Below are 24,504 nucleotides of genomic sequence, written 5' to 3' on the forward strand. Positions count from 1 at the left end.
CCTGGACGGCTTCTCAGAGCAGGGGTCCAAGCTGGAGTGAAGGCCATGTGTGACCCTGGTACTGGGAGGAGGTTGTTTGTGGAGCAGAGTTCTGCCTTGTGGCACCAAATGGTGATCACAACCCCACCTCTTGCTCTATAGACATGGCCTCCCTGGACCCTCACGCCAGCTCTGAGCTCCTGTGAGTGCTGAGAGGCAGACACTCTGCTGTGAACAGTACTGCCAGAGTGAAATTTGCCAAGGGTCTGAGTTTCATAGGAGGCCTGTTCTGTTCGTGATTGGAGAGCAGCCTCATGCACCTGCCAGCTCTAGTCAGGAGAGAAATCACAGTAATTAGAACAGAGAAAGTTTATACGGAGAATTATTAACCACAGCAGGGGACTGGAGCAACAGAGGACAGGCTAGTAAGAAGCAGAGAACTGATGAATATGGGAGGAGTAGATGTAGCGGGGGGACACTTACCTAGAGCTAAGATAGAAGGCCCAGGAAGAGCCCCCGCCCCAGCTGAGATCCAGATGGGTTGGACGGGGGTTGCTATGGTGCCTCCATGATGGAATTTGCCAGAAATCCCCTCTCTAGGTGCTGGGGAAGTCTGTGTCTCTGCAGGGGTGGCATGGAATTCCCTGGGGGTCCCGTGGTTAGGACTCTGAGCTTTCATTGTTGAGGTCTTGGGTTCAGTCCCTGGTCAGGGAACTAAGATCCCACAAGCAGCAACACTGGCAAAAATAGAATAGAATAAGTGTTTTATTTATTTTTAATTGAGGGATAATTACAGTATTGTGTTGGCTTCTGCCATACATCACAATGAATCAGCCATAGGTATACATATGTCCCCTCCCTCTTGAACCTCTCTCCCCCCTCCCACCCAATTCCACCCCTGTAGTGTTTTTAAAAGTGAGAAAAGAAAGAAAGTGGTTGGGGTAGTGGGTGAGGGAGGGAAGGGAGGTCACCTGAGGTGCCAAGAGCCTGCCTTGGGGAAGCACTCCATCTTAGACCCAGGGTTCAGCGCACCTCTCTGAGGAAGGGTATTTGAACTGAGATTTGGAATAATCAGAGAGATGGACCTGTGAGGCACCCCCCAGGACGAGGGAGCAGAGCCATAGGGCCCTGAGGCTGCCAGATCCCAAGTCCAGGGCCGTAGGGGGCAAGCAGGAGGTAGGGGGCAGGGCGGGGTTCCCAGCAGAGCCCTGCTAGCCTTGGTGAGGACTAGGCTTTGCACCAGCCCGGAGCTCCTGCCCTCTCCCCATTCAGATCCCAGCTGGGCAGGTGTGGCTGACACCCTGGCGGGGCCTGACTTGTCTCTGCAGAGGGCGGCTTCCCGCTGCTTACCATCTACCTGCGGGTCTTCCTGTCACCCACATCCCTACGTGAGGGCGAGTGCCAGTGGCCAGGCTGTGCCCGAGTGTACTTCTCCATCATCAATGCCTCCTTCCCAGCTTGCGGCGCCCTCAAGCCCCGGGAGCTCTGCTTCCCTGAGTCAGGCCTGTCCTTCCGCATCCGGGAGAACAGGCCCCCTGGCACCTTCCACCAGTTCTGCCTGCTGCCCGTGCAGTTCCTCTGCCCCAACGTCAGTGTGGCCTACAGGCTCCTGGGAGGTGAGTGCCAGCCGCATGGAGCCTTCCTCGATGCCTGCCGAGTGCCAGGCATGGCCCTGCAGTTCCTCTACATGAGCCGTCCAAGTTGACTACACCACCCCATCATCCATTCATTCAGAGGTCCACGTGTATCTCATGTATGCTGGCCACAGGCCAGGCATGGTTCTAGGGACCAGGGATGAAACAGTGAACAAGTTCAGGCCCAAATCCTGCCTGTCTGGACCTTCAATGCCTGGGGCAGGTGGAGACCACACAGGCGCTAAGGACGTTGGGTGGCCTCTGAAGGGACCAGGTGGGAGGTAATGCTGAGAAGGCACGGACTGGTGGAGACCACTGTCCTAAATCAGGTGGCTGGAGCAAGGTAAAGGAGGGTGCCCAGCAAGCAGGGCGAGCTCATTCAAAAGTGCGGAGGGGGAGGTGCGGCTGGAGGGGAGGGCAGAGGCTGCTGAGGGCAGAAAAATGCAAGGGAGGGGGCAGGACTTCCTGATGAGGGGACTAGGGAGCCATAGAAGGTGTTTTCAGGAGTGGGGGGAGGGTGTCATTGACAGGATATAACTTACTTTAAAAGGTTAGTCGGGCTGATGTGTTCGAAATGATTTGGGGCGAGTGGTTTGGAGGAAGCAGGAAAACTATGAAGAGGCAGGAGACATCCTTGAGTGAGAGGATGAGGACTGGGGTTGAGGGTGAAAGCCTTTAGGCCACAAGAAGCAGGCAGATTCTGGGCATGTTTTTGCAGGAAGATCCAGCAAGATTTTCTGGGGAGTTGAATGTGGGGTGTTGAGAGATTCACAAGGGGACCAAGCATGGTTCCAGGATTCCGCCTGAGCCACTGTAAGGACAGTGGACCTTGTCACAAGATAGTCCTACCACACGATGGCCCTGGGGAAGCCACATGGATATGGGGTAGGGGAAGGGCACTGGATCCGAGTGGAGATGAGAGAAGGCAACTGAGCCGCTGTGTGTGAGGTGCCATTGGACAGTTTAAAGGGGACTTAAAGGGGACACTTATTATGCTGGATGGCTGGTAAGTGAAGCCTGGATTCCCACCAGGTTGATGGCACCCACACATGGTCATAATGTTAAAGGAGCACTCAGTAGTGTAAGGAAAGTAGTCACTCACACTTCCACATCCCTTCATTTATCCTGCCACAGGGATGGATGTCTTTGTACAAAATTGTCCCCAAAGCATATGGTTTAGTGTGCTGCCTTTTTCGCTTAAAAAGAAAAGCCATTTTTGTAACCATAAGCAATACAGGGAAATGTGTAGTTCACATGTAATATGTGGCTCTGATGTGATTTTCCACCAAGTGGAGTTGACAGCCCTCCTGAGGTTGGCTATGGGGTGGTCACTGTTGACCTTCAAGCGTTCAGCTTTTCCCCCTTTCTGGGTCCTTTCTGGAGGATGAATTCGAGGACAGGCTTGGGTTGAAGAGTATATTGTTATTACTGGTCCTCCCCTCACCAGGTTGCAGTTAGTCATTGAACTTACAGCAGTGTCTGGCGATGAACACACACAGCATCTCATCTTCTGGGGCTTCCCTGGTGGCTCAGCTGATAGAAAATCTACCTGCAGTGTGGGAGACCTGGGTTCAATCCCTGGGTTGGGAAGACCCCCTTGGAAAAGGGAACGGCTACCCACTCCAATATTCTGGCCTACAGAATTCCATGAACTGTATAGTCCATGGGGTCGCAAAGAGTCAGACATGACTGAGCAACTCTCACTTCACTTCATCTTCTGGCGAGGAAGCTGAAGAACAGAGACAGAACCATCAGCCTCAGGCCACGCAGCCTGCAGGTGTATAGGGCAGGGATCCAAACCAGGCAGTCAGAAATATTTGTGTGTTAACATGAAATTACACCAGATGTCCCCAATGTTGGTTTTCAAGTGGTGGAATTGTGGCTTTTTTCTCACATTCTCTAAAATGAGCATGTCTTGCTTCCACAGTTAAGAAAATTCCTGACAGTTTTTCAGATACCAGCAAACGCTAGGAGCTGGATCTCTGGGCCTGCAGCGTGACTGGTGCCAGCCCTCGCCACAGAGGAGGCAGGCAGGGTGTGTGAAGGGGTGTGCCCTCCTAGGTGATTGGGTTGAGGACCTGAGGCAGACCTCCTGGTCCCTGCTCTTCCCTATCAGCACCAGTGCAGGCTGCAGGCACAGTGATGCTCAGAGCATAATCTCCACTGCAAACTGTGCTTGGAGGCTGTGCTCCACTGTGGAAGCTGAAGAGGGGCCACGGCCCAGGCCCAGCATGCACCCCAGCTCTGTCTCCTCTTGCACACTGCTCCCTGTGGGGCCCTGAGGAAGGCAGCTCACCCTCCCCTCAGCTCAGGGTCATCCTGGGGTTGCTGGTCTGTTTGGTGCTCAGGTGAGAGTCTGCCTTTCCGCTGCGATCCGGACAGCCTGGAGGTGAGCACGCGCTGGGCCCTGGACCGTGAGCAGCGGGAGAAGTATGAGCTGGTGGCCGCGTGCACGGTTCGCATGGGCATGCGCGAGGAGGAGGTGATGGTGCCCTTCCCTGTGACCGTGTACGACGAGGACGACTCTGCGCCCACCTTCTTCGGGGGCGTCGACAGTGCCAGCGCGGTGGTGGAGTTCAAGCGGAAGGAGGTGCCTATGCGTTTGTCTGGTGCTTCTCTAGTGTCTGTCATCTCTTTGTTGGGCATCTGGGTCTCTCCATTCGTCATTTGTTCCTCGGTCTATTCAGCTGTCCATCTAGCCATCCAGACATGTGGCTGACCATCACTGTGGTTATTCGTCTTTCATTTGTCCATCAGTCTGTCTGTTGGGGTTTTGTTGGTTTCCAGGACAGCTGAGGAGGAGAGAGGACCAGCCCCGCTGGCCCCGAGCTGACCTCTGCCCTGGGAAGCGGGTGAGGGGAGGGGTTGGGGTGCCGGTGGGGTTGAGGGTAAGGGTGCCCAGCCTCTGACTCAACCATCAGGGCTCGCATCAGAGGGGCACAACTGTGGTACTGCAGAGGCGGGGCACACTGCCCCAAGGAGACGGAGAGGACATCTGCCAGGAGGGTGTTCCCTTCTTCGGGCTGTCAGCCCCTCAAGGGAGGGCCAGTGAGTTCAGGGAGGGTACCCCGGAGTGGAGGAAGACAGGACAGTGGATCCGGCAGGGGTGTCCCTGCGCCGCCCCTCCCATCGGGGCCCCGCCTTCCTCTTGCCCGTGCAGGCGGAGCGTGACTGCCACCTGCTGGGCCCTGGGCTGTCCTGCAGCCGGCAGGCTGGCGGGAGCAAGGGGAGGGTCGGGGTCGGATATGCTGTGGTTGCCTGCTTCTCTGGACACCCAGGGAGCAGGTTTGGTGGATGGATGGGCAAGAGGAAAGCACATGGAGTAGGGAAATGTCCCATGAGCCTGGCAGGGCAGCTCCATGGTAACACTGTGGAGCCTGGCCAGGAGTGAGAGCAGAGATGACATGTGGCTTTACTCAGAACCCCCCTCATGACCCCATCTAGCCTGGGGTACAGAAGAAGCTGTAGGAGAGCATTCTGGTGGACACTGTGCTTAGGTCCCAGCTCTGTCATCTGTCACTGCATGACGTTGAGCTAACTTCTCCACTGTGCGGGGCCCAGCTTCCTGGAAGGAGAGTGGGGGTGCCCACTCTGCCCTGTGGGGACCTGAATGAGGTCTTCCACAGAGCACCAGGGCATCTGTTCTAACCCATAATCATGGGAAGTCTGGAGATGCCATTGCACCTGTTGCAGAGGTGAGGTGCAGTGGCCCAGGAAGGGTGACAAGCAGGCTGGCTGGGGGCCCCTTGCAGCTTGAACCCTGGTCAGGCTGTCCCTGGAGCCAGCTCTGACCGCACACACCTGATCCACCTGCAGGGCACATGCCCTCCTATGGGCTCTGGCTTTCGGGGCCCTGACTGGCCCCCGTATTCTTTGCAGGGCACAGTGGTAGCCACGTTACGTGTCTTCGATGCAGACGTGGTGCCAGCCTCCGGGGAGCTCCTGAGACGGTACACGAACACGCTGCTCTCTGGGGATGCCAAGGCCCTCCGGACCTTCCGAGTGGAGCACATGCCCAATGAGACCTTGGCCCAGGCCAACGGCAGCTTTGTGCGGGCAACCGTGCATGACTACAGTAAGAGGGGACCAGTGTGGCCTGACAGGGCCCCCTGGGGAACTGGCGACCTGCTTTCCTTGGGCAGGGCAGCACCCTGCACAAGTAGACACCTGTCCTGGCCCTCTCAGCCCCAGGTGGCCACCCCTTCCAACCCTCTTCCCAGCCTTTGTCTCTGCTGGGCTCACCTTGGCCACCTTGGTGGGTGTTTACAGGCTGTCCTTTCTCGCTGAACTGCCCCAAGGCCAAGGCTGACCCTGGCAGGACCCCCACCACACTACCCTGTGCTGACCACGCCAGGGCTCACTGCAACCTCCTAGGTGCCCAAGTGTCCAGGGATCCTTGACCCTCCCCAGCAACTCTCCACTAACAGGAGTTGATGTCCAGTAGCAGCTCTGTGCCCTCAGATTGGAGGGTTCTGGGATGACTGTCCTGTCTGACTTCTGAAATGTGCCCACCCTCAGGGCTAAGCACCACGTGCCCCCAGGGCTCACCTGCAGGATGGGGTGTCCTCGCCAGTTGCCAAACCTCCCCACCTCCCTCGCCTGCTCTCCTGCCTATGTTTTGTAGGATCACCTTTCAAATATGCCACTTGTGCTTGGATCCTTGTTTGGAGGCCTGCTTCTGGGGAACCCAGGATCACTGGTGCCTTTACCCCTTTCTGCCTGACCCAGTCCTATTTCCTGTCTTCTTCCTCACCAAGCTCTGATGACCTCTGTTCTGTGCAAGGGAAAATGTCATCCTTGCCCCTGCACACTCCCTCTGTATGCCACGTGCACCCAGAGATCCTCGCCTCCTCTGTTCTCCACTAAATGGGGATCTTAGCCTTGGCACACGGTGACAGCTCAGGAGTGCGGAAGCCCCTGGGTGCTTGAGGCCTGTGGAACCTGAGGGTCCATAGGAGGCTGGTACTGTTGCGAGAAGTTCTCAGGGGCCAGGACGGTCTTTCTGGGACCTTGCTGGTGGTGGTGGTGGGTCTTTACCTGTGTGTGCTTGCCCGACATGCATCTTTCTCATACACATGCACACACACACACACCTCACTGAGGTTACCTCCCAGCTGAGGAGGGTCTTCTGGGCTCAGCTCAGCACAGTGACTCACATTTAAAATAGTTCAACCTTAGTGCCTCCAGCCAGGTCTGTTGTCTGTGTACCGTGCGGGTAGAAGTACCTGTTGTCACACGTACGCCCATGTGTCCAGGGAATGCTTTGCAGGGGAGATGTGCAGCAGCGTGGGGCAGTGGTCTCCACCCTGGGCAGGGCCCCTACCTATCATCATGTGCCTCCACCCACAGGGCTGGTTCTCAACCGGAGCCTCCCCATCTCGGAGAGCTGGGCTGTGCAGCTGGCCGTGCTGGTCAACGACTCAGACTTCCAGGGCCCGGGGGAGGGTGTCGTCCTCCTCCACTTCAATGTGTCCGTGCTGCCCGTCAGCCTGCGCCTGCCCAGTGCCTACTCCTTCTCGGTGAGCCGGCGGGCCCACCGCTTTGCCCAGGTGAGCTCCTGGCCTCTTGCCAGCCTGGGGAGGGGAATGGAGGAGCAGGGACCCCCAGGGTGGGGTCACATGGGGGACACCACCTCCCTGAGCACACAGAGTGGCCCTGGGGAGCAACAGGCACAAAGCCAAGTAGGCTAAGGCCGTGGGAGAAAGGAGTGGGGCTGGTGGGCTTTGTGGGCCCCTCTTTGCCCTCTCCCTTCTCAGCATTTTTACATTTTTTACTAATGAAAGAGCAGTGCCAGGTAAATCTATGCTGACTTGGAAAGACATTCCCGGTGAAGGAAGTGGGAAAAGTAGTTTGCAGAAGTATTGGTCTTAGGTGGCTCCGTATGTTCAAAACCAAGTCTTCATTGCTAGAAATTTCCAAGTGTGCAAACACAGGCATTAGTGGAGACCTCTGCAAGGAAAGACAGGAAGTGCTTCTATTTCCTACTTTCCTGCAAGTCTGTTTGCTAGAGCTTATTTTGCATTTGTCATCAGAAAATAGTGATTAGAAGTAGGAAAAAAAAGGGAAGTAGTAAGAATTTGTCAAAAGGATATAAGGGATAGATAAGAGCGATCTCTTTTCCTCATATCAGCCAGTGTTTTACGTTTTGGTGCAATTCTTTCTAGAATGTTTCTCTGAAGCACTTTTTAAAGTTTACTTGCAATTATGGCAAGCATGACTTAATATACTGCATTCTCCTAATGGCATAGCTGTGGCCATGTGCCCTTTAGAATATCCCATTTAGGGTCATCTCCTAACTAGGACAGTGGCTTTGCCAGTTTCTGTGGTTGGTTCCCATGCCACCTCCGCTCCTGACAGCCACTTAGTACCCAGCACAAGAAGAGCCCCACCCTTGGACACAGCCAGGCTCCCCACTTGCCACCCCCGCCAGGCCTTTCCTGGAGGCAGAGGGCAAGGCTGGTGAGAGGTGACGAAGCAGGGGGCCCTGAGGGGTGTCCAGGGGGGCTGAGGCAGGCATAGGCATTGCCAGGGGTGTGTCAGCAGAGCCAGGCAGTGGGGAGGGTGATGAGGGCTGAGTGGGAGTGGGGTCTGGGAGGGCGGGCCCCTGCCAGCCTCTGCAACACCTCCCACCCCTGACCACTAAGTCTTTCACTGTGCCTGGACTCAGGAGGGTGCAGAGACCCGAGTCTCAGCCCAGCCTTACACACACTGCTGTCTCTCACCAGCCCCCCCTTAGCATTCATGATTATAAATTGAAGGTGGTGATCTCAGGCAATTTTGAGGATCACAGGAGAAAGTGGAAGTGAACCTGCTCTGTACAAGGAAGTGCTCGGAGCCTAGGAGGTAGTTTTGTTGTGGTGTGAGGAGTGGGCTTGGTGGAGCCTGGCTCTGCCCTGGGCCTGAGCAAGGCTGAGCAAGGGCCTGGCCTGTGGCTGCAGGCAGGGGGCCCTGTGCCACCACTGCCGCCAGGCCCGCAGCCCTCGACCTTGACTGGTCAGAGCTTCTGATCTCAGGCCCCAGCAGCCCTAACTCCACCTTGGGTGGTGAGGGAGGGAAAAGGAGAGTCCAGGCCCCAGTGACCACTGCGGCCATGAGGCATCCCTGGAGAAGTATCCCTTCTCTCCCAGGGGTTCCGGCCCAAGTCTTGGAGGAGGCTCCAGGACCTGGGTGGGACAGCAACCCTGCTGTGTGAATTATGGCCCGGGTGCTGAGCTCTGGCTGACCAGGCAGGCGACCCAGGCAGGACACTGAGGATGGACCCTAGTGGTGCCCAGAGGGGAGGGAGGTGTGTGGGAGGCACCCAGGCTGCCTCTGTGCCTGAATGAGGGAGCAAGTGAGGGGTGAGCCGGGCAAGCCAGCAAGTGCCTCCCGGGTGGGCCAGTCCCTAAACCAAAGCCCGGCACCTGTGTTCTTTTCACCTCCGGCTCCCAGGAGCAGGGATGAAGGGTGGTGTCACGGTCTGCGCAGGGCCAGGCCAGGCCAGGCAGGCAGATGGGTCTGCAGATTCCAGGGGCATGGAGCATGGGGAGATTGGGGGCCACCATCTCTGGGCTGAGTGGGAAACTGTCCTGGGACTCAGCTGGCATGGAGCCCCTCCAGCCACTGTCCCAGGTGGTCCACTCACCTGGCTAAGGGTTCCGTGATCCCATGCCTAGATCGGGAAAGTCTGCGTGGAAAACTGCCAGGAGTTCAGTGGCATCCAAGTGCAGTACAGGCTGCAGCCCTCCAGCGCCAACTGCAGCGCCCTGGGGATGGTCACCTCGGCGGAGGACACCTCGGGGACCCTGTTCGTGAATGACACGGAGGCCTTGCAGCGGCCCGAGTGTTCCCAGCTCCAGTACACAGTGGTGGCCGCCGAGAAGCCAACCCGCCAGCAAGCGCAGGCCCTGCTGCTCGTTACCGTGGAAGGGAAGTGTGAGTGCCCGGCTGCGGGAAGGGTCAGGGTGGATGGGGCGTGGCAGAGCCTCGGGCTATTCCTACAGAGGGGTGCTGTCCTATACCCCGTCACTGATCAGTGGGCTTTCTTGAGCCTCCTCTGTAAGACGAGAAGACAGCGCACAGCTGCACTGGAAGGGTGATGGGGGAGGCATGACACAGTTTAGTCCAGTGTGATAGCATTGTGGGTGGCCGCTGCTGCCCATCGCCTCTGTCAGCGGGTCCTACGTGTGCGCTTGTTTTAGGGCTGCCAGGTACGATATAGGACCCAGGTTGAGTGTGAATTTCAGGTAAACAACGAGCAATTTTTGTGGTGTAAGTACATCTCGTGCAGCCTTTGCAGTGAATTAGAAGACAAACTCCCCTATGTCCCTGTGATATTAGGGCCATATTTACACAAAGCAGGTATTCACTGTTCTCTGAAGTTCAAGTTTAACTGGGTGTCCTGCGTGTCCCTGGATGAGTCTGGCCACCTCCCATCCCCACTCCATACTCAGCCCCCTAGCTGCCCCTGCTGTGTGACTATGATGCCACCCCTCCCCCAGCAGCCCCCTCACTACCCTGCGCCCCCAGAGTTTAGTGACTGCCTCCCCTCTGGGCTCAACTCGGGACAGCTCCAGCCAGTGCTGCCTGCACCCATGGGTGCCCATGGCAGGCTGGCCCCCCATGACTGCTTTCTGCCACCCCTAGACATGCCTGAAGAGCCTGGCTGCCCCCTGTCCTGCGCGGTCAGCAAGAGGCAGCCCGAATGTGAGGAATGCGGTGGCCTGGGCTCTCTGACGGGCAGGTGCGAGTGGAGACAGGGAGATGGCAAAGGTAAGCCCTGGGCAGAGCCAGGCGGTGGGGAGTGTGATGGGGGCTGAGGGGGAGTAGGGTCTGTGCATGCGGGCCCTGCCAGCCTCTGTGACACCCCCCACCCCTGCCCATCTAGTCCTCCCCTGCGCTTGGTCCCTGCCGTGGCTCCTGATGCCAGGAGAGGGTGGTCACGAGCGCAGGGAACAGAGAACCTTCCAACTGTTTATCACCGATGGGATCACAGGTGCCTGAGACTGAGCTCGCTCTGGACTTGAGAAGGTCGGGGCCAAAGTTGAGATGTGTGTGTTTTCTTTTTACTTTATTCTAAAATTCTGAATTTCTGTATTGGTGCCTAAACCAGATGGTAATTAACATGTATATATCCATTTCTCTACCCATATACACATAAATACATGTGCAGTTGTGAATGTGAAATTGAAAGTGTTAGTCGCTCACTCGTGTCTGACTCTTTGGGACTCTGTGGACTGTAGCCCACCAGGCTCCTCTGTCCATGGAATTCTCTGACAAGAATACTGGAGTGGTAGCCATTTCCTTCTCCAGGGACTGTCCCAAGCCAGAGATCAAACTCAGGTCTCCAGCATTACAGGCAGACGCTTTACTGTCTGAGCCACTATATTCACCCAATGCCTTCTCTTTTTTTTTAACTTTTTATGTTATATTGGAGCATAGTTGATGAACAATGTTGTGTCAGTTTCCAGTGTACAGCATAGTGATTCAGTTATACATATACGTGTATATATTCTTTTTCGAATTCTTTTTCCGTTGAGGTTTTTATAGCATATTGAGCAGAGTTATGTGCTATACAGTAGGTTCTTGTTGGTTATTTTAAATATAGTGTGTATACATGTGTATCCCAAACTCCCTGACTATCCCTTCTCCCCACTCTTCCCCCTATTCACCCAATGTTTTTAAACACATAGTTCACAGACACTTTTCGAAGATCTCTTGGTAATATTACTGTGCATCCAAGAAGTGGAGGAATTAAGGTAGACTACACTGTTGACATGTCATTTATGGTTGGCTTTACTTCATGAAAACACAAACCTTAAAATAATTCAAAATATCCAAAGTGGTCTTCAGAGAGGCTCTACCCAGGAGGTCCCAGCCCAGGGGACATGGACCCAAATAGGAGGGACCTGAGCAGCCTTGGGTGTGGACAGTAACTGGCTGCCAGCTGGGCCCACCAATCTGAGGGTCCCACCCACAGTGCAGCCTGGAGAGGGTCCCAGCCTCATCTGGTCTCTTCTGGCCTCTCTGATGTGAGCCTGGCACAGCTCTGGGACTGCCTGGCTCCTCTGGCCCCCACCATCCTGGCTGCCCTGTACCTCAGGGATGCCCTGCTGGTGGGGCTCTGTGTGTGGTTCTTCTCTGCTCAGATCTCAGTTTGCTCTTCCTTGCAGGGGATGGGGTGGGGTACAGGGTTGACCTGGAAGGCCCTGGGGTGTGACCCTCCTGGCTCTGCAGTCTGAACAGGGCAGCTGCTCCCTTGTGGTCATAACTGCCCACTCTGTGTTGTAGGGATAACCAGGAACTTCTCCACCTGCTCCCCCAGCATCAGGACCTGCCCCGATGGCCACTGTGATGCCGTGGAGAGCAGAGACCCCAACATCTGCCCCCAGGACTGCCTCCGTAAGTAGCCCGATGAGCCTGCACCATGACTCTGAGCGAGCAGGAGCCTGAATGGGTGGGGGGAGTAACAAGCTAAAGGGGCTTGGACTCTCACCTGCATTTCAGCCAGACCAGCCAAGCTTCTGGGTTTTGAGTGCTGAGCCCTTTCCTAACATTTTTTTTTAATAAAGGCGCTCCTCCCCCCAAATTAGAGCTTGCTGGCTTGACCCACACCCTTCCAGTGTTGCTCTAGCCAACTCATGGGGCACGACTCCCTGTCCCCCGTTTTGCTGACTGCCAGCTGCCCCCTCTGCCCCTTTTCTGCTTCTGAAAAGTAACCAAGTGTGGACCTTGACCTGGGCCCAGGGCAGCCTGTGGGTTCCTCCTCTCACCTGCTGCAGCCAGGGAGCTGGTTTGGGGGCTCATCATGCTGCAACTGGGGCTTCCCAGATGGCGCTAGTGGTAAAGAAACCCACCTGCCAATGTAGGAGATGCGCAGGTTTGATCTCTGGATTGGGAAGATCCCCTGAAGAAGGGCCTGGTGACCCACTCCAGTATTTTTGCCTGGAGAATCTCATGGACAGAGGAGCTTGGTGGGCTACAGTCCACAGTGTTGCAAAGAGTCGACCTGACTGAAGCGACTTAGCACACATGCATGCATGCTGAGGCTCTTGCCTGGGGTGACCTAGACTTCTGATCTCACTGTGCTCCCTGGGCGTGAGAGTGCTGACATCAGGTGGGGAGGGGCCTCTCATGATCCTGTCTGGTGGTCCTGGCTGGCCAGGTCCCCCTGGAGGCTGAGAGTGGGCTGCTGAGTGGGTGGTGTCTGTCCTCAGGGGGCGGCAGCATCATTGGTGGGCACGAACCTGGGGAGCGCCGGGGGATTAAAGCTGGCTTCGGTATCTGCAACTGCTTCCCTGAGAAGAAGAAGTGCTTCTGCGAGCCGGAGGATAGCCAAGGTGCATTGGGGGTGGGGGGGTGGGGGGCACAGCTGGCCGGGATCCCCACACCTCCCTGAGCCTCCAGGGAGCAAGGGAGAAGATTGCAGGAAGGAAGAGAAACCTAGGAGATCTTCCTCCTTCCCTGGGGTCTTGGTTCCCCCATGTGTGCAGACAAGGAGCTGGCTCAAGGCTACTAAGACTGCCTTGTGGCCCGAAGTTCCTTTTTTTTTTTTTTGGCAAGGCTTATGGGATCTTAGGTGCCCAACCAGGGATTGAATCTTGGCCACAGCCGTGAAAGCTCCTTGTCCTAACTGCTGGACCACCAAAGAATTCCCTGGCCTCAAGTTCTATAATAAAGATTGGGCTGGAAAACTAGTTATTCCACCAAATAGCTCAGCATCTCCTCAGACTGTGCCTGTGTAGAGCCTTTCCTGGGCCTGTGGCATTGGCCAGCTGGGTCCCCCCTCCCAGCACCCTCCAGGTGCTTCTTCTAGAACAGGGGGGCCCCACTGAACACATGGGGAGCTTTTCTGGCATTTGGGTGGTCATTGCATGGCCCAGATCCTGGGCCACTTGTCTTTCCTCTCCACTATATATTGAACATGAAGAAAATACAGAAGATATTAGGAATGCAGGAGAAGAACTTCTCCCACCCCCCGGGCCCCTGGGCCTCTGGCTTCAGTGCAACGTTCCAGGGTGGGGGAGGTGCAGGGGTGCACAACCTCTGGTGTGTGACCTCAGGCAGGATGTTTATAAATGCTCATTCCTTCCAGAAAAGGGCAATAATAGTCTCTTGTAGCAAAAACATACAGAACAGTACCTGCCATGGGTCAGGAGGGTTGGCAGGCAGCTCACAGTCGGTCACAGCAGCCACTTCTGGCTGTCACAGGTGTGGCTCTGTTGGGTATTGGGGGTCCCCCTTGTGGGGTGTCTACTCTCACAGCCCCTACTCGCCCGCAGACACCCTGCGTGATGACCTCTGCTGCACAGTGATCACGGCAGCTGTGGTCTTCTCCATCGTATCTGTGCTGCTGTCTGTGCTGCTGTCCACCTTCTGCATCCACCGCTACCGCAAGAGTGCCCACAAGCCGCCCATTGCCTCAGCTGAGATGACCTTCCGTCGACCCGCCCAAGCTTTCCCGGTCAGCTACTCCTCATCTGGTGCCTGCCGGCCCTCTCTGGACTCCATGGAGAACCAGGTCTTAGTGGACACCTTCAAGATCCCGGTGAGGTTCTCCATGTGGCAGCAGGGCCAGGGAGGCAGCCCTTCCAGGTAGCCCTGTGGGTAGCCTCTGGTCTAGGGCAGCTGGGGAAGGAGGGGGGGACAGAAGGGGCAGGGCCCTTGGGGTTGTTGCATCCTTGCCTGCCAGGAGGACCTCGTGAGCTTCCAGCTGTCTTCTAACCTCCACCGAGCTGTCTTTCAGGGAGGGCAGAAGGCAGGGGTGGGGCGGAGAGCGTGAATCAGTGTGGAAAAGGATGGGTGCGGATTTAAATGACTGAGATCTGGGCCATTAGGCTCCAAGGAGAGGGCAGGCCATGCTGTACCCGCCTAAGGTATCTCCTACGGAGGCCCCAAGTGCTGGAGGATGCAGCCTTGGGGGAGGCCCTGAGGAGGAGTGTGTGGGTTTTATTCTCAGAAGGTAGGACCACCCTAGGGCTGGAAGCTGATGTTCTGCCTTCATTTCCACGGGTCGCTCTGTTGGGGAGTCTGTTGGGTAGGAGCCCCATGATGAAACACTGTCCCCATCCAGGCGAGAGAGACTGGCAGGTGGGGGGCCTGGCCGCAGCCAGGAGGGGATTCTGTCTGTGGCTTGGAGAGTGGGGTTGCTGAGAGGCCTCTCAGGCACCATCAGGGGAGCCTGGCCCCAGGACTCTGTGACTGGCCTGCCAAGAGGGGAGAATCAGCCCAAGCCTCCTCCTCCATGGCATGGTCTGGGCCTGCAGTTAGTGTGGGAGGCTCAGACACCACCTCCTGCCCGGCCAGGCTGCTCCTCCGCCTGTCTGCCCTCCAGTGTTTTTGCTGAGGAGACTGAAATACTATGGGGACTGGGGGCTGGAGACCTCCCACCTGCTGAGTGTTTGGAACCAGCAAAGTCAGGAAGGAGGCCCCTGTGGCCACCACATCTGGGAATGGCCCTCGTGGCCCAGGGATGAGCCATTTGATTCCCTTATATGCCCTGGCGGTTTGTGCTGAGACACACAATGAGAGAGGTTCTTCTGTGGGGGGGCCACAGACCACTTTCAGCCTCTAGCCCAGAGTGCAGAGAAGCCAGAGCTGGGCCGCAGGCCCAGGACCACACTGACCAGCTCTGAGGTCTTAGACACATTATTCGACCCTTTGGCCTTAGTTCTGTCTTACATAAAGTGGGGAGGACACTTTGGGGTTTTAGCACTTTTAAAGAGAAACAAATCAGAGATATCCCCTCTTAGCCCAGTCTTTGTGTGCAGTCAGCTGTTATCCAGTGCAGGGTGGACACCAGGGTGGTGGTGACTGTGTTGTCACCTTTGAGCCTGACTATGGATTCTTGGTAGAGGAGGAAATGGCAACCCACTCCAGTATTCTTGACTGGAGAATCTCATGGACAGAGGAGCCTGGCTACAGTCCATGGGAGTCAGACACGACTGCCTCTTTTGCAACTTAAAGAACAAACAACATGGGTTACTGGGGAAGCTGAGACACCAGGACACCTGGGGAGCTGGCTGGAAGGCGCCCCTGGCCGTGGTGCTTAGAGGAGCCTGCCTCTGCTCCCAGACGTAAGAACACAGGGTTCTGGTCCCTGGCGGGGGGGCAGTGGGTCACCAGTGTGTGTCTGTGGGTTAGGCGAGCCTGCCAGGCACATCATAAGCAGCCCCTGGAGCCATGCCCACACCCAGCCACAGCAAGACTTGGGGACCTGGGCATCCAGTGCTGACGGGAAGGCAGGTTCCAGACAGGCTTCAGCATCCCCAGAGTTCAGGTCTTCGAGCCAGTCTTGGAGACCCCACCCCAGAGGGGTCTTCAGTGGGCATGGTGTGTTGGGAAGGCCGGTGTGTGCAAGTTCTGGCCAGTGGCTGGGCTGTGGGAGGAGCAGACTCTTCCACAAATTGTCAGGGAAGGATGGGGGGGGTACCTGAGGGGCACAGTGGTAACTTTCTAGAGGCTGCCACACCAGGAAGGTGTTCTTGACACCCCCTCCTGTAGCTGGGAGTGCAGGGCTGATAGGCAACTGGGGCCACAGCTGCCACTTGAGTTCTCTTGGAAGTCCTGGAGCCTGGGCCACTGTCAGTGCCTGGTGTCCAAAACAGAGGTGGTGCCATGAGGCTTGGGCCTGAGTCCCAGGGAAGAGGCTGTGGTCCCCCTGTGAGCACCTGTGGGTGCTGAGTAAACCCTGACTCCCTCACTGGAGATACCAGGCCCTGGGCCTGAGGTGGCCCAGGGCATCTACAGTAGATGGAGGCCAGTGAGGGTATGAGCATACGGAGTCCAGCCAGACTGTGGCAACACCTGCCTTCCTGTGGGGGGACGCATCTTGTCATGGCACCTCAGGGCCTGACTGTGGGGTCTTGCCCTTGGACATGGTGACTGTCACCTGTCACTTCAGGTGACAGTCGGCCGTCTGCACACGGAGCTTGTCCGCCGGCTCTTGCCTTCTTCCTTTCTTCTTACCTTCGCCATCTCTCTTCCCTCTCTTTTTCCTTCAAACCCAATGTAGGAGGATCCCAAGTGGGAATTCCCACGGAAGAACTTGGTGCTTGGACAAACTCTGGGAGAAGGTGAATTTGGAAAAGTGGTCAAGGCCACAGCCTTTCGGCTGAAAGGCAAAGCAGGGTACACGACTGTGGCTGTGAAGATGCTGAAAGGTACGTGCCCAGGCAGTACACAGGGGGCTCTGCCACTCACACCTGCGGGGGCCCCAGTGGGTGGATGAAGCCCTTATGACAGCCAGGACTCTGGCAATCAGCCTGCTGCCTCCTGAAGAACCAATACGCCTCCCCTGCTCTTCTTGAGTGGCTGCAGTATAGGGACCTCCACCATGGATGATGTGGGTTGGTGTGGTCCCTGGAGAAGCAGGGTAAGACATTCCTCCCTTGAAAGCTTTCAGAGCCATGTTGCTTGTGTATCAATGTTGGGTAAAGATCCGAGTTTAAATTAAAAGCCCTTAAGTTCAAAACCGACAGCTCTCCCCACCTCAGTCTGCCCCATTAATTTCTTTCGCCAAGCGTCCACTGAGGTCCTGGTGAAGAGACCACCTGTAAGGACTGGCCCCTGTCCCCCAGGTCCCTGCCTTTCCCAGTCCCCATCCCCCCCAGCCCTTAGTGGGCCAGCACTGCCCCAGTCTTACCACATGCTGGGTATCCTCACTGCTGCTTCTCAGCAGGGACTGGGTAGACAGTCCTCTGCCATGGCTGAGTTCTGCCTCAGCTTGACCAACTGAGGGCCCAGTGGCCATGTGATGGGCACATTTTAGGCTGATGCACTCTGATGTTCAGCAGTCGGGGAGCCATGCAGTGCCGGGTACTTTTGTGTACTTACCCAGGCCCTCAGACTAGGGTTGCCCCTTGTCTATGAGACCCCAGGCCCTAAGAGGGCACAGTGAGACTGGCCCTGGGTCACTCATGTGTGGTCCAAAGGGTTCCAATGCCCCATCTTGCAGCTGTCTTCTCATTTCCAGACAAGTCTACAGCCAGAGGCAGTGGCACAACTGGGCAGTGGGATGTGGGGCCATGACCCAGGAGGACAGTTGGCCAGGAGACCTCCACACCCAAGCTCCTGAGCACAACTATCTCTGCCCTTGGAAAACACACACTCAGCATGGCAAGACGACTTCCGTGAAGTCTCATGGCCTTCACCTTTCTCCAGGGCCTCACCCCCCTTTGCCAAGTGCTTGGTTGGCAGGTGTTTGGGGACACCAGGGAGTCCCTTTACCTCCCCAGAAGGGTTAATGAAGGGTTAATGCCACTGTCTTTGAGAGATGGTGATTGCAGGGAAATAATGCCATTTGCATGCATAGCCCAGCCCAGAAGGCTTTCCATGGAAAGACTCTGCTCACATGGAAGTGCGCTCCTCTGGTTCTTACTCCCTGTAGGCAATTGAGGCCGCTGTTGACCCTCCCATGGGCTGAGAGTAGCTCCAAGCAGTGAGGTCCTGGCAGGCCTCAGTCTGAACCTGAGTAGGATGTCTGGGAAGGAGACAAGTCTGTGTAGACCCCTCGTTTGCGCCTGTGACCCAGCACGGTGGTAGCAGGGACTTTGTGACCTGCTTTGTTTCTGTGCATTTCAGAGAATGCCTCCCCAAGCGAGCTGTGGGACCTGCTATCAGAGTTCAACCTCCTGAAGCAGGTCAACCACCCACAAGTCATCAAGCTGTACGGGGCCTGCAGCCAGGATGGTAAGACCAGCCGGGGACTAGCAGCTGCTGGGCACAAGCCAGGGGCTCTGGGCTGCTCCATTCTGCATTCTCCCTCATCCCCATCCTTTTCTTCTCTGGCACCTGTCCTCTCTCTTCCTGGAAGCATGGTTTCTCTGGCCCTTGCCTGAAACTTGTGTGTCAGTGGACCATGAGGGCTGCCACAGGAGTGTTCCCTGGGGTCTCTGGCGACATCCTGGTTGTCAGCACCCTGCCCCAGGCCGAGCCCTTAAGACAGGGAAGTCCAGAGATGAGCAGTGTCTCCTGGGCACCTACTAGATATGCCATAACCTCCAGGTGATCTCAACCCCACCCCAGCCTGGGGTGGCAAAGGCAATGGCAGATCGTTTTTCACATAAGAGCATTTTGCTCTATTGGTCTTCCAAAACTGCTTTGCCACCCTGGGGGCCTCCCACTTTGTGTGTGTGTGTGTGTGTGTGTGTGTGTGTGTGTGCATGTGCGTGTGGGTGCATGTGTATTGGGTGTGTGAGGGAGATGGGAGGCCGACAGGGAGAGAGCAGCAGGGGCACCAGTAGCACTCAGGGCCGGGCCTCGGGGAGGACTGTGGCCTGAGAGCAGGCAGGGCAGGGAGAGGGTGGCCAGGGGCAGTCCAGAACCTCTGCCTCCATCAGCTGTCCCCAGGCCATACTGTGGCAAGACCAGGGGTACAGAAAGTTCCTGACATCCGAGCAGCAGTGGTTATCTCCCAGGGCAGCTTCAAATGCAGTGACTGCTTGCCCTGGACACCCAGGAAAGAGGTTGTGGTCAACTGTCCAGGCAGCTGGCTTTGGAATCCAAAGCCCCTGCAAGATGCAGGAGCTTCCCAAGTGGCACTAGTGATAAAGAACCTGCCTGCCAATGCAGGAGATGTAAAAGACTTGGGTTCAATCCCTGAGTCAGGAAGATCCCTTGGAGGGGGACATGACAACCTACTCCACTCTTCTTGCCTGGAAAATCCCATGGACAGAGGAGCTTGGCAGGCTACAGTCTATAGGGTCACAAAGAGTCAGACATGACTGAAGTAACATAGCGCTGCAAGGTGGAGAGCAGAGTGATGTGAGAGTGAGCTGAGGCTTGAGTCCTCAGGCTGCTGGAAGCGATTGCCCCGTGCTGGCCCAACTTCTGCCTGCCCAGGGTCACCTAAGCAGCCAGCCCACGTACCTACTGCTCTGCCCCTAGGGCCACTGCTCCTCATCTTGGAGTATGCCAAGTACGGCTCCCTGCGGGGCTTCCTCCGAGAGAGCCGCAAGGCGGGACCTGGCTACGTGGGCAGCGGGGGCAGCCGCAACTCCAGTTACCTGGACAACCTGGAGGAGCAGGCCCTGACCATGGGCGACCTTGTCTCCTTTGCCTGGCAGATCTCACAAGGGATGCAGTACCTGGCTGAGATGAAGGTGCGTGCCGCCCCAGCCCCGCGCCCCCTCCGCCAGCGATTGGCCCGGGGTTCAGGGGTCCCTGCTGTTGTCTTTTCCACAGCTTGTCCATCGGGACTTGGCAGCCAGAAACGTCCTGGTAGCCGAGGGCCACAGGATGAAAATCTCAGATTTTGGTCTGTCCCGAGATGTTTATGAAGAGGATTCCTACGTGAAGAGGAGCGAGGTACCAGGCTCTGGGGTGTGATGGCCTGAGGGCAGAGGGCATGGTCAGGGAGCCCACAGGGTGGGGACAGATTTTGATCTGAGGAAGGTAAAGCGGGTTTTTAGAGTGCAAACTTCCAGTCCTCATCCCCGAACTCTTTCCTAGTCCTGGGTCCCCAGAGACCCAGAGCAGGACTCAGTCTTGAGCCTGTTCCTTCTCTTCCTCACAGCCACACGTGCTGTTTTGGAGCTCCCTGCTGGGAGTGGGGTTCCTGCAGCTTCTCTCACTTTTCATCACTATCACTTCTAAAGGTCACCCACCACTGCAGAAATAACAATCTTCTTGTCTGCAGTTGCTCCTCTCACTGCTGCAGAGTGAAGGTCACTGTTTTACTTTCTGTGTAACTTTAGTCCTTTGCTTGGGGAAAAGAAATGAATTAAACTCAAGCTTGCTAGTCATTCTTTACAGAAAGGATTGAACCACTTTACAGCAGGGTATGCTCCTGGTCCAAGGGCCTAGGAACGGCTGACTAAGTGAGTTTGGAAGGCAATCAGGAGGATCCTGGAGACAAAGTCCAGAGTTGCAGTGTAGAGATTTGGGAAGCTTTTTCCAAGTCACTAAAACAGGTGGTTCGGGGACCTTCTTGGGAAACCTGGTTCCCTGGTATGGTCCCCTTCCCTGTGACATTGGTCTTGACTTTCTTGGTGCTGCTATCCTCCCAACCCCTTTCTAGTAGCCTCCCTGTGACAGACTAGACAGGGAAGATCACAGGCCCCCTCAAGACACACAGCTAAGCTGGCATTCAGAACAGATGCTGCTCAAAAAGAAAAACACAGAAAGCCACGACATACACTTCAGCTTTGCTCTGAGGGGCGAGTGAAGCCCAGGTGCTCCTGGGGCTGTGAGGATGACATTTGATTTCTTGTGGGGTTTCTGTTGTGACAGCACGTCTTAGAAGTGCTGAAGGGGAAGTGGAGAGGGGTGCTCCCTACCCCGTGGAGGGGGCTGGATGGAACTTCCTGTTGATGCACTGGTCCTCAGGAAGGCCCTGTGTCACCCAGCAAGGAAGCACAAGGTGCCCAAGCTCGGCCCCTGAGAGCACAGCCTGCAGGTTGCATTGTTAGAAACACACACCCTCGAAGCAGTCACACTTCATGTAGGGTATGAATCCTAAATAGTACTTTAAAAAAAAAAAAGAAGTACAATAAATGCATTAAAATCCAAAGCAAATGCCTTTTTTTAAATTGATTGTGCCTTGATGCTGACCTGTTTGTTGTTGTTTAATCGATCAGTCGTGTCTGACTCTTTGCGACCCATGGACTGTAGCCCAGCAGGATCCTCTGTCTATGGAATTCCCCAGGCAAGAATACTGGAGTGGGTTGCCATTTCCTCCTCCAGGGTATCTTCCTGACCCATGGATCAAACCCGCATCTCCTGCACTGCAGGTGGATTCTTTACCACTGAGCCACCAGGAAAGCCCGCTGATCTATTTGTACCAAAAAGCTATTTCTTAAGTTGCATTAGAAAGGATTTGTTAGGTTGAACTCCAGCCTCTCCATGGTGGAGGACAGTCTTTCAGAGGATGCTAAAAGGGCCCTGGGATAAAATAAGAGGGAAAAATCAGACTCAAGACACTCACATTGATTTCTTCGCTCAGAGCTTCTTAGAAAGGCCTTTAGTGTGTTCGTTTGTGTCAGAAATTCCCAAGATGGAAACACTGGATGTTGGCTTCCCAGACCCCTTCACCCTCAGAAATCAGGGGAGATCTTGATGGAAGTGCTTCCAGCCTACCCACTGGGCAGCACCCAGGGTGCGGTGCCCCTGATCTCCCGAGAAGTGACCACAGTGGGGCCTGGCTTGCACTTAGCATCAATTCCTTGGGATGTGGTGCATGACCAGCACACCTTGTATAGCTGTGGGCAGGCCGACTGACTCCCTCACGGGTCTCAGCCAAGCCTAGGAAGGCGGGGCTAGGACTCCAGCACCTGTGAGGCTGGGCTGCTGGCCTCTACCCAGGAACACACTGGAGTCATTACTCAGTGTTCCCTAAGAGCTGAAAGAGCCTGAGATGTGTCCCCCACACACACCAGTTCCTAGGATCTCAGAGCAACGTTAATGCCTTTCTTTCACTCCTTCCTTAGGGTCGGATCCCAGTCAAGTGGATGGCCATTGAGTCCCACTTTGATCATATCGACACCACCCAGAGTGATGTGTGAGTCTGGGTGTTGCCTTCCTGGGGTGGAGGTTACATGTATGCACCTGTCTGGGCAGCTCCGCTGGGGAACAGAGTTGCCCTGAGTCCCTGTCAGCTCATTCCAGCCGTCCAGAGTGACCTCCCCAAACTGGGGGGCTGTGGATGGGGGAGCTTTGTGTACTCACACAGCAAATGGCAAAGGCCCAGGCAGTAGTTCTGAGTGCCACGGTGGAATGCATGAGGATGTGAGCCATAGCTGCAGCCCCCCTTGCCTCCCCCACCTCCCCTGCCCTCTCTTTGGACATCTCAGTGACACACAGTCCCAGCTGAACAGTTCCCTCTCTGTGAGCCTGAGTGTGAGCGGGCTTCAAGCAGGTCCCTGGAGACTGGTCCCCACCCAGAGACAGGTTTAGGGTGGAGTGACCTTGAATGGGTTTCCGGTACCCAAACTGCTCCAAGACCAAAACTCAGTCTTCCAAGTCCAACTGCATTCTCAATTGTTTTCAAAACCACAACAGACTTGTTTCCAAATGTTCTGCTGTAAACAGCCTTGCATGTTTTAAATAAGGTAGGCTGTGAAAAGGCAATTCTTAAACAGTTTTAACAGCTGTGTTCTGATTACCAAGTTGACTGTAAAACAACTGGAAATGCAGGGGAAAGCATAATGAAGAGACTAAAAGTCAATGGGGCCCCACCATCCCTAAATAACTACGGCCAGCACTCACAGGCCTTGCCTAGAGTTGTCCGTGGCATGCAGGCATTCTTTATTACTGTAAACGGGCTTGTGTGATAATGCTGTTTTGTGATGATTTTGTCCCCACTTGACAGTAAATTTTCCCTCACAGTTGATATTTTCCCATTGCAGTGTTTTTTCCTTTTAACATCTTATGAAAATTTCCAGGCACACAGAAAAGGTGAAGGGGTTTTGCAGAGTGCCCTGGTGCCCTGTGGCCTCAGTTCGACCTGCTTTTCACTGTGCTCATTTGCATTCCCTATGCCGTCTCTGATGCTACAGAGCTTCACCTCAGGGGTCAGCCACCTGCCCTTTTTGGATATGGGGGCTGAGCTTGGGCAGCAGCTTGCCAGGGGGTTGGGGCAGGGCAGGCAGACACCTGGTCCCGCCTCCATTCCACTTCCATCTGTCTGGTCAGCCTAGGCTGAAACTGTGGGCACTTGGACCACTCTCTGTACAGGGAACTCGGGTCCTGTTGCTGCTCAGGGGGAGGATATCTGGGGCGCTGAGGATGCCACAGACTCAGTGCAGTCGCTCATTGGCCCTCTGGTTCTGCAGGTGGTCCTTTGGTGTCCTGCTGTGGGAGATTGTGACCCTGGGCGGCAACCCCTACCCTGGGATTCCTCCAGAGCGGCTCTTCAACCTTCTGAAGACAGGCTATCGGATGGAGAGGCCAGACAACTGCAGCGAGGAGATGTGAGCATGCTTTCTCTGGTCCAGCCTCCCCAGACACTGACACTCCAGGTTTTGGAGGGGTGGGGTCATGCACACTCATCCTTTCCCACTGCTGGGCAGCCCTGGGTGCCAGCCCCAGGCGAGCTGGGCAGCTGGAAGCGACGGGCTAAGACAAAGGCACAGATGACAGAGAACCACCCTTGGGCATGATGGCAGATGCTGGGGACCCAGATTCCACTGGGGGCTGGGTGGGCCTCCTGGGGGGACTTACAAGCTGAGGGGGAGCAGGACCCCAGGAGAGGTGGTGGAAGGATGAGGGAGCAGCTTCAATCTAAGGCTAGAGACCTGTCCCAGGATGCTTGGGGAGGGGCAGGTAATTCAGAATGGCCCCAGGGGTACATACAGGGGAGCGCCCAAGTGGAGACACCAAGGCAGGCAAAGAGCAGGCAGATGGCACCTGAACTTCAGCTCGAGGGCACCAGAATCTTCTCATCAAATGGTGGTTCCATCAGATGATCCTTGGAGAACAGGTTGAGAACACATGAGAGGGGGTTCGTCCATAGTTAGACACACACTGGTCCATTCATTCTACAAAGTCTGTCATGCACCTGCCATGTGCCTGGCTCAGGGCTGTGGGAGTGCAAGGGTGAGTAGGTGCTGCCTCCCTGGGCACCCTAGACTGGCAGGCACAGGCCCAGCACTCACCCACAAGGTGGCCCCTGCAGCCCTGCCAGAGCCCCAGGGGAGGGAGGGAGGGAGGTGCAAGACAGAGTGTGCTTGGCAGGTTTTTGTGTTCATACACAGTTCATCCTTCATAAGAGTTTTAAGGACTGGCATTTCTGCGTTAGCTGCCATAACAAGCATGGCTGGACCACAGCGCCAGACACTGTGAGCCCCTGCTGACCCATCATACCCTGGCCCAACTCAGAGAAGGATGTCAGTGACACAGGAACAGCTTTGGGATTTTGGACCAGAGCCTCTGGGGCCCAGGTGCACTGTACTGGGTGTGGTGGTTGTGACTGGGC

The 24,504-nt window shown here is 55.9% G+C and overlaps 1 protein-coding gene across 1 annotated transcript in view; it reads left to right on the plus strand.

Annotated features, from left to right (window-relative positions):
* LOC122453090 (proto-oncogene tyrosine-protein kinase receptor Ret-like) overlaps positions 1 to 24,504 on the plus strand; it is a 52,453-nt gene that overhangs the window by 22,852 nt on the left and 5,097 nt on the right. The window contains 15 exon segments of the mRNA XM_043486944.1: positions 1,308 to 1,595; positions 3,962 to 4,203; positions 5,493 to 5,688; positions 6,963 to 7,162; positions 9,269 to 9,527; positions 10,239 to 10,364; positions 11,883 to 11,993; positions 12,809 to 12,931; positions 13,874 to 14,139; positions 16,606 to 16,753; positions 18,174 to 18,281; positions 19,479 to 19,693; positions 19,776 to 19,898; positions 22,019 to 22,089; positions 23,363 to 23,500. Coding sequence (XP_043342879.1) covers positions 1,308 to 1,595; positions 3,962 to 4,203; positions 5,493 to 5,688; positions 6,963 to 7,162; positions 9,269 to 9,527; positions 10,239 to 10,364; positions 11,883 to 11,993; positions 12,809 to 12,931; positions 13,874 to 14,139; positions 16,606 to 16,753; positions 18,174 to 18,281; positions 19,479 to 19,693; positions 19,776 to 19,898; positions 22,019 to 22,089; positions 23,363 to 23,500 — 2,614 coding nt within the window.

Source organism: Cervus canadensis, chromosome 14, assembly GCF_019320065.1.
Source record: "Cervus canadensis isolate Bull #8, Minnesota chromosome 14, ASM1932006v1, whole genome shotgun sequence".
Classification (NCBI taxonomy): Eukaryota; Metazoa; Chordata; class Mammalia; order Artiodactyla; family Cervidae; genus Cervus; species Cervus canadensis.